Genomic DNA, 12,867 nt, shown 5'->3' on the forward strand with positions numbered 1-12,867 from the left:
TAAATCTGTCACTGTGATTACTACTTTGACTACTGGGGAAAAGGGACAACGGTGACTGTTACAACAGGTAAAAGCTTTGTTTTATTTTCATTCTCAAAATGCGCCGTTTAATGTTTAATATTCGAAACAGTGGCTGAATTCAACAGCTTTTAGGAGCATGTTTTTGTATGCTGATTGTGTCAGAATATTATACTGTGACTATGGTTTTGACTACTGGGGAAAAGGCACAATGGTGACTGTCACATCAGGTAAGCCCTTCATTTTAGTGTGTCCAAATGTTTGAATTGAAATGTATTTTTTTTTACCAATTGTGATGCTTTGAGTGTCATGATAACCCGGCAAAATAGTTTGTTGGTTGAAATGATTTCATTTCATCCAGATAACCAAACAGGTAAGCCAAAGCAAGATAAAAGCAATACAACGCCCTGTGTGGGTTTGTGGATGCAGGTTTTTTAATGCAGTAATACATAATTTGTGAGACTGTTAATAATGTAATCACATTATTAAAATGTTATTGTGATTTTTAGAAAATGACATTACCTTTAGTGTACAAATGTGCTACATGATGGGAGGATAGTTTTTGTGAACAGTGTAGGTTACATTTCACAACTGTGATAACAGGGCTTTTGCCTATTGGGGGAAAGGCACGACAGTAACAGTATCATCAGGTAAGAGTTTGATTAATATTTATACATTAGAGTCTACAGCGGCACATGTTTCACACTGGGCATCGCCATGTTTAGAGTTTTATTTCTCAGTATTACTCATTGTGTCGAAAACTGCTGTGTGAAATGTATTTCATGGCTTTTTTTATTCAAGTTGTCTATCTAATGACGAAATACCATGTTAGTGTAAAGACAGAGTTTTTATACTGACTATTCAGCAAAAGTGACCTTACATATTAACTGGTAGTAGTAGATTTGGCACTGCGGTACTACGGTGCTTTTGATTACTGGGGCAAAGGTACAACAGTAACTGTGACATCAGGTAAGAATCGATTTGTCCTTGTAAATAATTGCTGTATTATTGCAAAGTTTCTTATATATACAGTTTATTCGGTAATATTCAGGGGGATAAAATGATTTGGGTGACATTAATGCTGCCATGATCATCGACTATCAATGACATTAATATCATCCTCATATTTGAGGGAAATGCTGAATTTGTTTTTTTGTCTAACTTACTCTGAATGAAATATGATTAATTATCAGGAAGGTCATGAAGAATAGGGCAACACAAAGTTTAAACGTGACTGTTGGTTTTCTGCGATCTTTGAATTAAAATTGATGTTGAGGTTAATTTTTGCTTCATTATCTTAATGCCACATGCTTGCTTGTCTTCTCTCAGGCACACCAAGAGCACCGACTGTGTTTCCACTGATGCCATGTCGTTCTGGGTCTGAGCCCACGGTCACTCTCGGCTGCTTTGCCACCGGATTCTCACCGTCCGCACTGACCTTCCAATGGACCCAAAATGGAAACAACCTGCCTGACTTTGTTCAATATCCTTCGGTGCAGAAAAACAACTTTTTCACCGGAGTCTCTAAGATCACTGTGAATCGTGCAGAATGGACCGCGACCGCGAACGTTTTTAAATGTTCTGCGACACTGCCAGGAGGAGATACTACTGATGCCCAGATACCACCACCACCCGGTAAGACTCTAAAACTATCAACATAACTAATAGGAATAATAATTGTCATTTAACTGATATATACTATATCCATTTGCACCTTTATATCTTTACGTAAAGCTAATCTCTATATCTTGGTTTATATTTATTTGTACTTAATTGATTAATCCTAGTTTATTGGGGCGGAATTCAAAAGTGACTGTTTGTTATTGTGCATTCCAAGTCCTATCAGTCACACTGTACTGTACTGTCCTATTTATTTTTACAATTTTAACCTAACATCGTTTGATTGGTAAAACGGGAAAAACTAAATCCATTAGCAATAAGGATCATTTGTCTGGAAAACTATGATTCCAGATATGTAAGCAAAATTAACTAGTTGTGCTGCTTTTGCTGATCCAACAATAATTCTATTTTGTTTGTAAACTAATGTAAATGGATGCATGGATAGTTGTAATAGTTGTAATTGTGTGCCAGACAGGAAGGTGGAAGGAAAAGGCTGAAGTTTGTTTATGCTCATTGACTTTCTCACACTCATATATGTTCTTTTCACCTATTTTAGCGGTTTGTTAATGTTCCGCTTTTCCCCCTCCATCTGCATAATCCCTGTTCTTTCCCCTCGCTGACTGCTTTCACTTGATCTGTCGATGATAATTCACTGTTAAAGCCTGTAAGGTTCAATCTGTTGCCTCTACAATCAATGTATATGCAGAAGCAAGCATGAAGGGCTCAGTCGTTTTAGTTTGTTTTCCCTTTGGACACCTCTGCAGACTTTAGCAAATAGCTTTCATGTTCGCATCAAGTGTGTGCATTTGTACATGCAAGTTCCCTGGAAAATTATAACCTAATAATACAACATTGTAGGGTATAGTTCACGTTGCTTCTTCATATATATTATTCCCTGCTTCTGCATACATATATTTGTGTATATGTTTGTTTTTCAGTGCCGTTTTTTAAGGCGCCAACTCTTGAAGTGTTGGCCTCCTCTGATGAGGAGACTAGAAGGACCTTCTCCTGCTTTGCCAAAGAGTTTTCACCTAAAGATTATGACATCAAATGGCTGAGAGATGGAACGGAAATCCAGAAAGACAATAATGAGATCAAAACACCTGCTGGTGAAACAAAGTATGGCAATGGAACCAAAGTGTACAGTGCAGCAAGTTTTCTTCTGACCAATGAGACTGACGGCGTGTTTACATGCAAGTTTAACGGGAAAGATGCAGAAGGTCCTCAAACTTGGAATGCAACTTGGAGCAAGAAGTGTGGAACTGGTGAGTAGACCTGTTTTTCTTCTTTTTGGTTAATGTAAGTTAATTACAACCCAATAAAACATCACTGATCCTTCACCCGACAGATCCTTCCATTGAGCCTCCCTCTGATGATTTGGTGAAAGTAGAGATCATCCCCCCTTCACTTGCTACATTGTTTCTAAACAAAACAGCAAACGTGGTGTGCAAAGTCACACTGAAGTCAAATCCAGACCATTTGAACGAGATTATCTGGGAGGATGAGAACGGGAAAAAGCTTAAAACAATGAAAAAAAATGGAAAGAAATCACTCAGCCTCTCTCTTGAAATCCCTTATGAAACTTGGGCCGATGGATTGAAGAGAATCTGTTATGTACACCATTCACAGTTGCTGACACCAATTGAGACAGTTTATCAAAAGCAGAGAGGTAAGAAATTGTCATTATCAATGTAGTTTGAAGCAGAAATGTCTGGGAAGGTTTGCAGCATAAAGGCCTAATTGTTCTTTCCTGATTGCAGGAGGAAAGTTTCAGCGTCCGTCAGTGTTTCTGCTGCCTCCAGTAGAACAACGTAAAAGCAATATGGTGACCCTGACTTGCTATGTGAAAGACTTCTACCCACAGCAGATTGCGGTGTCTTGGCTTATTGATGATAAGCCTGCAGAGGCGGGCACATTCTCCACCACAATCCCTGTAGAAAATAATGGCTCCTATTCTGTCTATGGCCAGTTAACCCTCAGCCGTGAGGACTGGGTAGATAATGATGTGGTATATAACTGTGTAGTTTACCACGAATCCATTTTGGACTCAACTGGCGTCATTATGAGGTCCATGGCTGAGAGATCACGTGAGAATGTCAACCTGGTCAACCTCAACATGAACGTCCCTCAAACGTGCTAGGCCCAGTAGATGTTGTGGTGTCTTGCTGTGTCTACTGCTGTTTGTTGTTAAATGTTTGTTGCTTGTGTGATATGATGTGCTGTTTGTGTTTTAAATGCAAATTCAAAATCAAAATAAAAAAAAATCACTTTGTAACTCTGTTGTAACTGTTGATGTACGTCTCGTGCAGTCTATGTGTTTAAGTGCAGCTGTGCTCATCTATATTAGCCTCAAGCCAAGGTATTCCAATCAAACATATGCTTCAGGGTGTAGTGAAAATAGCAGGGCATAAACTTTCTCACATTTAATCCACCCAACTACTTTTAAGATTAACATTCAATCCAACTAAATATAGCCGTGCACCATCAATGTTTGTGCCTCGTCTTTGTCTGCTTGTGTTCCTCTACTGGGTCCAAGTCGTGCATCCCTGTGGGGTCTTTCAGAAACAAATCAGGATGATTGTAACTGCTACGGTGTCCAAAATAGGTCTTGACTATTAGATTTGATACAAAAGTGTCAAGTCACAATAACTTGGCATGAAATTAGGTCTCCAATCTTTTGCAAGCCAGTATTTATCCTAATGATGCGAAACGAGAGCTCAAGGAGATTCGGCAATAAGTCAATTTTACAACAACTGGGTAGAAGTCTTGTATTTAGCAAGTCAGGGTCACCATATCACTCTTACTTTGTTCTGCTGGAGGCAGCAGAAAAAGCTGAACCTAGAATTATGTTTTTTAAGGGGTTGGGATCTCAGTTCGGTTCTCATCCTCCCTCTTGTCCAAAACTCCTTCTATTGACTTAAGTGTGACTTTAATTTCAGAACAAGCATGCAGTACTTTTATATTCATTACTGCCAAGAAGCCATGAACTATGTGGCATAATGCATTCTGACCCCTGTAGAGACAAACGCCACAGCACAAAAAGCTTTGTGATTATTTTCAAAACACACCCAGAACTTGTTGTGAATGGCCACTTACATAAAAGCAATAACTGAAGCTCTCTGACTTAATACTAAATAGATCCAGATTACCTGATTGTGACTGACAGCCAATTAAGCAAAGACCTGACAGCATATGAAGACAGCATGGAGATCACAGGCCTCATCTTCATCCTCCTCTTCCTCATCACTCTGTTGTACAGCATTGGAACCACTGCTTTCAAGGTATGATTTTATTTTTTAATGACTTAAAATCAAGTTGGCAAAATACATATCGCATAGTGCTGACAATAATGACAAATATGCTGTACACATAGTTGTGCATAGTTGTGAACAGTTATTATATTATCATAATGTAATTTAGTGTTACATTATATTATCAAAAGCATTATTTTTTTCTGAAATTTTACTGATCATATGTTTAGCATATATCTATACATTTTTCAGTGTATTGAGTTGTTCATGCAACAATGTATTGATTTATTTCAACCTTGAGATGTATAATCAGGTCAAACCAGATGGATCCCACATGAGGGTTTCCCTCCATTTCATGATGCAGCTATGATCTGTATACAGTATATGATGTGCATTAAGCTCAAATAGAATTAGAATGTATGTGTTTTTGTTTATATTGTTTGTGCACTAAGACTTTTTTGTTTTGTTTTTCTTTTCAGGTCAAATGAAAAGAAATTAACTTTCTGTTTAAAAACATTTCCACATTGACGTCCTCTTATACTTTGTTATTGTTCTCACTGTCTTGTTCAGGTTTACTTAGATTAGCATTACTACCTAAATAAACATTTAACTAAAGATAGCATTTAAAAATGTGCTTCCATTTCTAAAAATATGATGTCCATTACACTTTTCATGTTCTTGCTTTAGCCATTTTATCTTTGAGTTTGAATGATCAATTATAACATGTTTGTTACTCACTTTCCCCTTTAAAACCTTTAATTATGTTTCATATTTTTTTACTTCATAATTATGTTTTATCATACGTCTCTGAGCTGGTCAGCATCTGGAAATCAACAGACCATGTTCAATTCAATATGCAAATACTCTGTTGGTTCTCAACTCTATTATTAATAGCCATGAGAACTGAAACCTGTAGCAAAGTCACGAGTTATCATGTAAAAAGGATTTGAATGATAACATATGTAAACAGTTGTGAGATATTCAAATGTACAGTATATTTCTCTTACTGGCATAACCACACCTCACACCTGCTGTATGTGATGCACCGTTGCTCAGTGTCATGTTTCACTTCTGTTTTTCGGAGACTTTTTGTGTTCTGGGTGTTACCCAATGCTTCTGCTTGCTGCACGCACTGATCACTCTGCTCTGTCATTCTGCAACATCTGTGCAACAGACTTCCAGCTACATTTCCACCTGAAACTGTAAAAGTACAAGTCTGCCATCTAGTCTAAATAAAAGAATAAGGCACCTAGATTTGAGACTGTATAGTTGTTCCTTGATCAATCACTTAAGGTATGTACATCTACATTTCTGATTGAATGATGTACATTTCTAAAATGTCCTGAGAGAGCTTGGACAATAAACTAATTGTTAAAAAATAACCTGTGTTCTTACCTCAGTGCTACGGGTTGTCTCTCCAAACATCACACTCTACCCTGTGTGGGAAGGTGAATTTGGGGCCTCAACAGTCAAACTCATCTGCACGCTAAGTGACTTCTTTCCAGGAGAACTCAATGTGGAATGGGAAGTGGACAAAAGTACTCTAAACATTGTGCCAATCCAAAGAAGGCTGCAGAGTGTGCAGGAGGTGGGGAAAACCTTCAGTGTAACCAGTCAGATTGAGCCGGACATGAAGAAGTGGACAGAAGGCTCAGCGTATACATGCAAGTCCAACCATGGCAACAGGGAATCCGATGCATCAATGAGCATTTGTACAGGTAAGTGAATGTATCACAGTAAAAGCGTGAAATGCCTCCATCAGAGTGAGTAACGTTTTTGACCAGAACTATTTTATGTGACAGTTCACGGAAACTCCCCTCCAACCATTCATGTGGAGCTCCCCAGCTTCAAGACAGTAATGCTGGCAGGGTCTGAGGTGACAGCAACATGCTTGGTCAACACTGTCTTTGATGCCACAGTGACCTGGAAGATGGATGTAGCGTCTACACCCAGCAACGTGAGCCAGGCCAGAAACACATCTCATATCATCAGCAAACTGACAGTTCCCTTACAAAAGTGGAAAACCCTCAAGCATGTATCTTGCAGAGCTGAACACAGCTGCTTCCAAACCAAAGAGGAGCCTGTGAATATTACAGGTAAGAGGACTGTGCAGCACTCAAATCAGCCGTGGCGTTCCAATGAAATATATGAAAAAACATAATGTTTTGGTTCTCACCCAGGTCCTTCACTTTCAACTCCATCTGTGGCCATCAGGAGATTGTTGCCAGATGTACAGAAGAGAGACAGGTTTGTGCTGGCGTGTGACATCACACAGCTCTCCTCCAGCGACCTTTATGTCACGTTTCAGGCCAACGGGGTTGACATCTCTGAAAAACTGTTTGTTGAACTCCCGGAAGCCCCAGGCCACCATTCAGTCACAAGACACTTCCCTGTCCCTGAGCTTTACTGGAATGATGGGAAAACTTTCACATGCAAAGTGAATCAAGGCTTCTCCAACAGCTGGAAGTCCAACTCCATTGGGGGTATATTTGGTGAGCACAGCTACTGTTCTTCCATTAAACGGTTGATTTGCAGATGCAAGTTCCCTCTTTATTCCTTATAATTGGACCATTTGATTGATATATGTTTTTCAATATATTTAGAGGACCCATCAATGGAGCTCTCTCTGGTCCCAAGTGAAGAAACACAACCACAGACACTCCTATGCTCTGCATGGGGCTTCAACCCTCAAATTAAATGGAATTCTGGGTCTCCACAAACACCTGCATCAACCAGTGACATCAGCATGGGTGCAAATGGACGTGTGGGAATAAGAAGTCAACTTCCTGTCCCTCAAACAGAGTGGAAAACAGGGAAGGTCTTCACATGTGAGGTTTCTGACCGGTCAGGGATCAAAAAGGAAACAAAGAACATCAGCGTCTGTTCAGGTAAAGTGAAAACATAACACAATAACAGTCTCAACCCACTGCCAAATAGAAGCAATGGCTCTTATCAAAAGCTTGTAATTGAAAAGTCTTAAGTGGGTCATGGTCTTATTCTATGAAAAATATTTTGTTAGTAAAATTGCAATCTACTCAAGATTATGTCTTGCATCCTGCTATAAATAATTCTTCTTCTGTGGTTCCAGTAACAACTCATTCAGAGACTTCTCCCTCCATTCATGTGGAGCTCCCCAGCTTCAAGACAGTAATGCTTGCAGGGTCTGAGGTGAAGGCAACATGCTTGGTCAACACTGTCTTTGATGCCACAGTGACCTGGAAGATGGATGGACGGTCTACACCCAAGAAAGTGAGCCAGGCCAGAAACACATCTCATATCATCAGCAATCTGACAGTTCCCTTAAAAAAGTGGAAAACCCTCAAGCATGTATCTTGCAGCGCTAAACACAGCTGCTTCCAAACCAAAGAGGAGCCTGTGAATATTACAGGTAAGAGGACTGTGCAGCACTCAAATCAGCTGTGGCGTTCCAATGAAATATATGAAAAAACATAATGTTTTGGTTCTCACCCAGGTCCTTCACTTTCAACTCCATCTGTGGCCATCAGAAGATTGTTGCCAGATGTACAGAAGAGAGACAGGTTTGTGCTGGAGTGTGACATCACACAGCTCTCCTCCAGCGACCTTTATGTCACGTTTCAGGCCAACGGGGTTGACATCTCTGAAAAACTGTTTGTTGAACTCCCGGAAGCCCCAGGCCACCATTCAGTCACAAGACACTTCCCTGTCCCTGAGCTTTACTGGAATGATGGGAAAACTTTCACATGCAAAGTGAATCAAGGCTTCTCCAACAGCTGGAAGTCCAACTCCATTGGGGGTATATTTGGTGAGCACAGCTACTGTTCTTCCATTAAACGGTTGATTTGCAGATTTTAGTTCCCTCTTTATTCCTTTTAATTGGACCATTTGATTGATATATGTTTTTCAATATATTTAGAGGACCCATCAATGGAGCTCTCTCTTGTCCCCAGTGAAGAAACACAACCACAGACACTCCTATGCTCTGCATGGGGCTTCAACCCTCAAATTAAATGGATTTCTGGGTCCCCACAAACACCTGCATCAACCAGTGACATCAGCATGGGTGCAAATGGACGTGTGGGCATAAGAAGTCAACTTCCTGTCCCTCAAACAGAGTGGAAAACAGGGAAGGTCTTCACATGTGAGGTTTCTGACCAGTCAGGGATCAAAAAAGAAACAAAGAACATCAGCGTCTGTTCAGGTAAAGTGAAACTTAACACAATAACAGTCTCAACCCACTGCCAAATGGAAGCAGGTAAAATAAAGTAGTACGAAAGAAACATTCAACCGCCATAACAACAAACTTCAGGTGGAGTCAAACATTGGTATTTTATCCACTACAAAAGTGCCATAAAAAGTTTACCATCACATTCTGTTTTTCAGTTACACCACCATCATCCCATATAGTTGGTGTGTATGTTCAGGGACCGACCCTTCAAGAGCTCCAGAACAGTGGACAGATGAATATCTCTTGTCTTTTGGTTGGTCCGAGTCTCCGAGATTTCTTGATCACCTGGAAAATAGGGGGGAAAGAATCTCAACTGAATGTCCTTACAATGTCACCCGTCAGTCACAGCAATGGAACAGAGACTTTGTTGAGCTTCCTCAATGTATCAACAAGGGCCTGGAATTCATACAAAGAAGTGTCTTGTGAAGGAAAGCACAAATGTTCCAATAAGGTCTACGAGGACCGTGTAAGCAGAAGCACAGGTAGGATCCCAACAACTATGCATAAGAATGTTATTGCTAATTCTGACCCAGCAAAATGTAAACCCTATTAATATTGTGCATTCTTTTTTTCTAAAGCCCTACATCCACCAATGCTGAAGATAATTCAGCCGACAATGTCTGAGTTGACAACATCAAACATGCTCACAGTGGTTTGTATGGTTACGGGATTTTTCCCATCCAATGTCATAGTGTACTGGGAGAGAGAGGGAGACAAGCTACCCTTATCTCACTACACCAACAGCCCTACGTGGAAATACACAGGGAGCAGCACTTATTCACTGAGCAGTCGACTCAACGCATCCAGGACAGAGGAGCAGGAATCGTATTCTTGTGTTGTTGAACATGAATCATCTGAAATTCCTCTCAAAAGAACAATAACAGATATTTTTGGTGAGTAAAGAGTCAATAGCTGTAGTAACGTGAAGCTCCCCAGCATCAATTCATACCAATGTGTGTATTCCCAGCTGCAGTAACCCCGTCGCAACCTTCTGCAACCTTGTTCCATGGCGCTGGTGAGCTGATGTGCCTGGTGTTTGGCTTCAGCCCCGCAAACATCAACATTACCTGGTTTCTGGATGACACCACAGAGCTGTTGGACTATAACACCAGTGAACCCCACCAAGGGCCAAAGGGAAAGTTCAGCATCCAAAGCCGGCTTCGTCTGGACCCAGGCATTTGGGCATCTGGGGTGGTCTACAACTGCATCGTGACACACACTACTGTCACCATAGCCCTGAATATATCTAAACCAGGTGCCAGTTGCTCCATAAATTGAAATGGTTTACTCCCATGCAACTATCTAGCTTGTACTGTAGCAAAGTCAATGTTGATCATACTTAACAGACATCTCTCAACATGATTCTTTTACAGTGATCCCAGAGACAAGTGCTGTCTTTGATTACAACGTGCATGCTGATGTCAACCGGGACTTGGAGGAGGAGAATGTGTACATGTATATGGTTTTCACAGTCCTCTTCCTTTTCCTTGTGTCCATCATCTATAATGTCTTAGTCACGCTCATCAAGGTGAGATTGACAGTTCAATTTGAATATAAAACCGTCCAACAGATCCCGTCTGATTTTCTGATTTTTTCATTTCAGACCAAATGATGAGGAGCACAGAGGGATGATGATCACTATTTCCTGGCCCTGATATGGATTTTTATTTTTTAGGGAGCATGGTTTAACAAAAGAATCCTGGCATTTTTGTCACACTTCACATATTGAGTTGTGTTTAGTTTTTTCATGTTATTTTGTGTGTGTGTGTTTTTTTTCCATCATAACGGGAGAAAGTTTTGGAGAAAAATAGCACATTTCTGCCTTCTTGAATACAGTGATTAAATGCATTATGACACAAAACTCCATGTCTGTTGTTTTAAAGTTACTTGTGCAAATCATTGTGTGCACTGGCACAGTACCAACATTTTCTGTGTTACTCAAACTGTCCAGAAGAGTGAGCTATAGCTCTACATGAAGCAGTAGTGATTTGACATTTCCCAGATGAAATGCTCGTCATGAGCTGCAGCTTGCCAGTGCTGTTAGGTCTTAAGAGGACTTTTACATGTCAAGATTAAGGTACATCCCCATGACAAGAGAGATATCTGTGTGCTCCATTTTCAATAGTTTACATATATGCACACTCACTGTGAGTAAGAGCTGTGTAGCTTGCAGCTTTGAAGGAATTCACATCTGGGAGGGATGACACTTAGCTCATCCAGGCTAACCATTGGCTGCCTCTGGAGTCATCTCCACAGCACAGTGCGTGGCCTTTATTGGCAGAGGACCCTGTGGCAGCCGGCCCAAGTCTGTGACGCTGGTGGTGGGATGGAGTCACTGAATGAATGCTGAAATAATGAAATAATGCTCACATGTGGCTACAAGTCCTATTACCAAGAGGGGAAAAGACAGACAAAAACACAAAGTGAACACTATGCTATATTTGGATACATACACACACATGCCCAGTGTATATACATGTACTGTTGGACACATTTGACTGTATATCTACAGTGTATCAAATATTGAATGTAGTATTTTTAATGTCTCACATAAAGAAATGAAAGCCTCAACTCTAAATCTGAGCCTTCAAGGGTTATGACTTCTTTGTTCCATATGTGTATGGACAGAATACAGAGTATGCTTCAGACATACAAATCAGAGTCATTTATTCATCAGGTTACATATATAAACAACACTTAAATAGTAAAGAAAAACGAGATTGATGTGACAGGAGTCTTATAGGAGGAGGTTATAGGCTGTGATGCTGTGATAGAGCTGCAGAGCCACCTGTTGGTCATCAGCACAAAACACACCACACACACACACATCTATTCATGAATCTATGCATTAGACTGTTTCTATACATATATATCTATATATCTATATCTATATATAGATCTATATATCTATATATAGATATAGATATATAGATCTATATATATATATATATCTATCATGGATGTGAAATATGTTGGAGATACTGTGTTTCTATCATAACTTTAAGAAATTGCCCATGCATAGGAAATGGGAGATGGAGTGCTATCCTCCAGTTGTGATTCTTTTCCATCATTTTCCCAAGGAAAGATGACCACCCTGTCCCATCACGTCTGCTTTAGCACATTTCTATTCAACAATTACCTTAAACATAGAATAATGTGCTATGTGGATGGCGGAAATATGGTTGTTGGATTTCACATTGTGAGGCTTTCCTGTGAACCTGATCCCATCCATGAAGTGTGTGATGAGCTGATGTGTTGCTCATTAGGTGGTCAAATAGCACCATCTAGTCGACTTTCAGTAAAAGTGTGGTTTGGTTTTGTCCCACCGGTTTGACTGTTGTGAAATCCTGCCGATGTGTGTTTACACTTGGACTGACAAATACAATGTACAATATGTCTCCCGGTGATGGGTGAATGTAGTTAATGAATAAAAATAAATGAAGGGGGAAAAGAAGGTTTATGTTTAAAATTTATTTGTTAAACTAAAATGTACTTGTGAAATTGAAAATCTATTTCCATCAAAGGGGTGTGACTCAAATGATTTGGGTGAGTCATCGCTAACTCCTCTATAGGACTCATGCAGCCTTAAAGGCCCAGAGAACCAATGCTTAAAGATCTAGGAGAAGATTACATAACATATCAGTTATTTGGGATTTCAGTCTACATAGAAGAGCAGAAAACTTGCAGGATGGTGTAGTAAAAACCACAGTACTCACCCCAGAATTTAAACCTGGAACTTAATGATAGCATGATTAGTAATGATAGCACATT

The 12,867-nt window shown here is 39.9% G+C and overlaps 1 protein-coding gene across 1 annotated transcript; it reads left to right on the forward strand.

Annotated features, from left to right (window-relative positions):
- The first annotated feature begins 82 nt into the window (after window positions 1-82).
- Window positions 83-12,374, forward strand: LOC142988031 (uncharacterized). Its single transcript, XM_076137028.1, has 14 exons — window positions 83-248; window positions 1,348-1,653; window positions 6,290-6,607; window positions 6,692-6,985; window positions 7,070-7,381; window positions 7,493-7,777; window positions 7,978-8,277; window positions 8,362-8,673; window positions 8,785-9,069; window positions 9,252-9,578; window positions 9,675-9,989; window positions 10,064-10,351; window positions 10,470-10,624; window positions 12,363-12,374. The coding sequence occupies exons 1-14, from the start codon at window positions 158-160 to the stop codon at window positions 12,372-12,374; spliced, it is 3,600 nt and encodes a 1,199-aa protein (XP_075993143.1). The 5' UTR covers window positions 83-157.
- The last annotated feature ends 493 nt before the right edge of the window (window positions 12,375-12,867 follow it).

The sequence above is a fragment of the Genypterus blacodes genome, unplaced genomic scaffold (genome assembly GCF_046128005.1).
Source record: "Genypterus blacodes isolate CSIRO-AG114 ecotype Tasmania unplaced genomic scaffold, CSIRO-AGI_Gbla_v1 ptg000291l_1, whole genome shotgun sequence".
Taxonomy (NCBI): domain Eukaryota; kingdom Metazoa; phylum Chordata; class Actinopteri; order Ophidiiformes; family Ophidiidae; genus Genypterus; species Genypterus blacodes.

What these genes read in the sequence shown, in the direction of transcription:
- LOC142988031 (XM_076137028.1), top strand. Translation starts at nt 158, where the DNA reads ATGTTTTTGTATGCTGATTGTGTCAGAATATTATACTGTGACTATGGT. An exon ending in CTCCATTGGGGGTATATTTG is followed by an intron (nt 7,382 to 7,492) that starts GTGAGCACAGCT and finishes CAATATATTTAG; the next exon opens with AGGACCCATCAATGGAGCTC. An exon ending in CCTGAATATATCTAAACCAG is followed by an intron (nt 10,352 to 10,469) that starts GTGCCAGTTGCT and finishes ATTCTTTTACAG; the next exon opens with TGATCCCAGAGACAAGTGCT.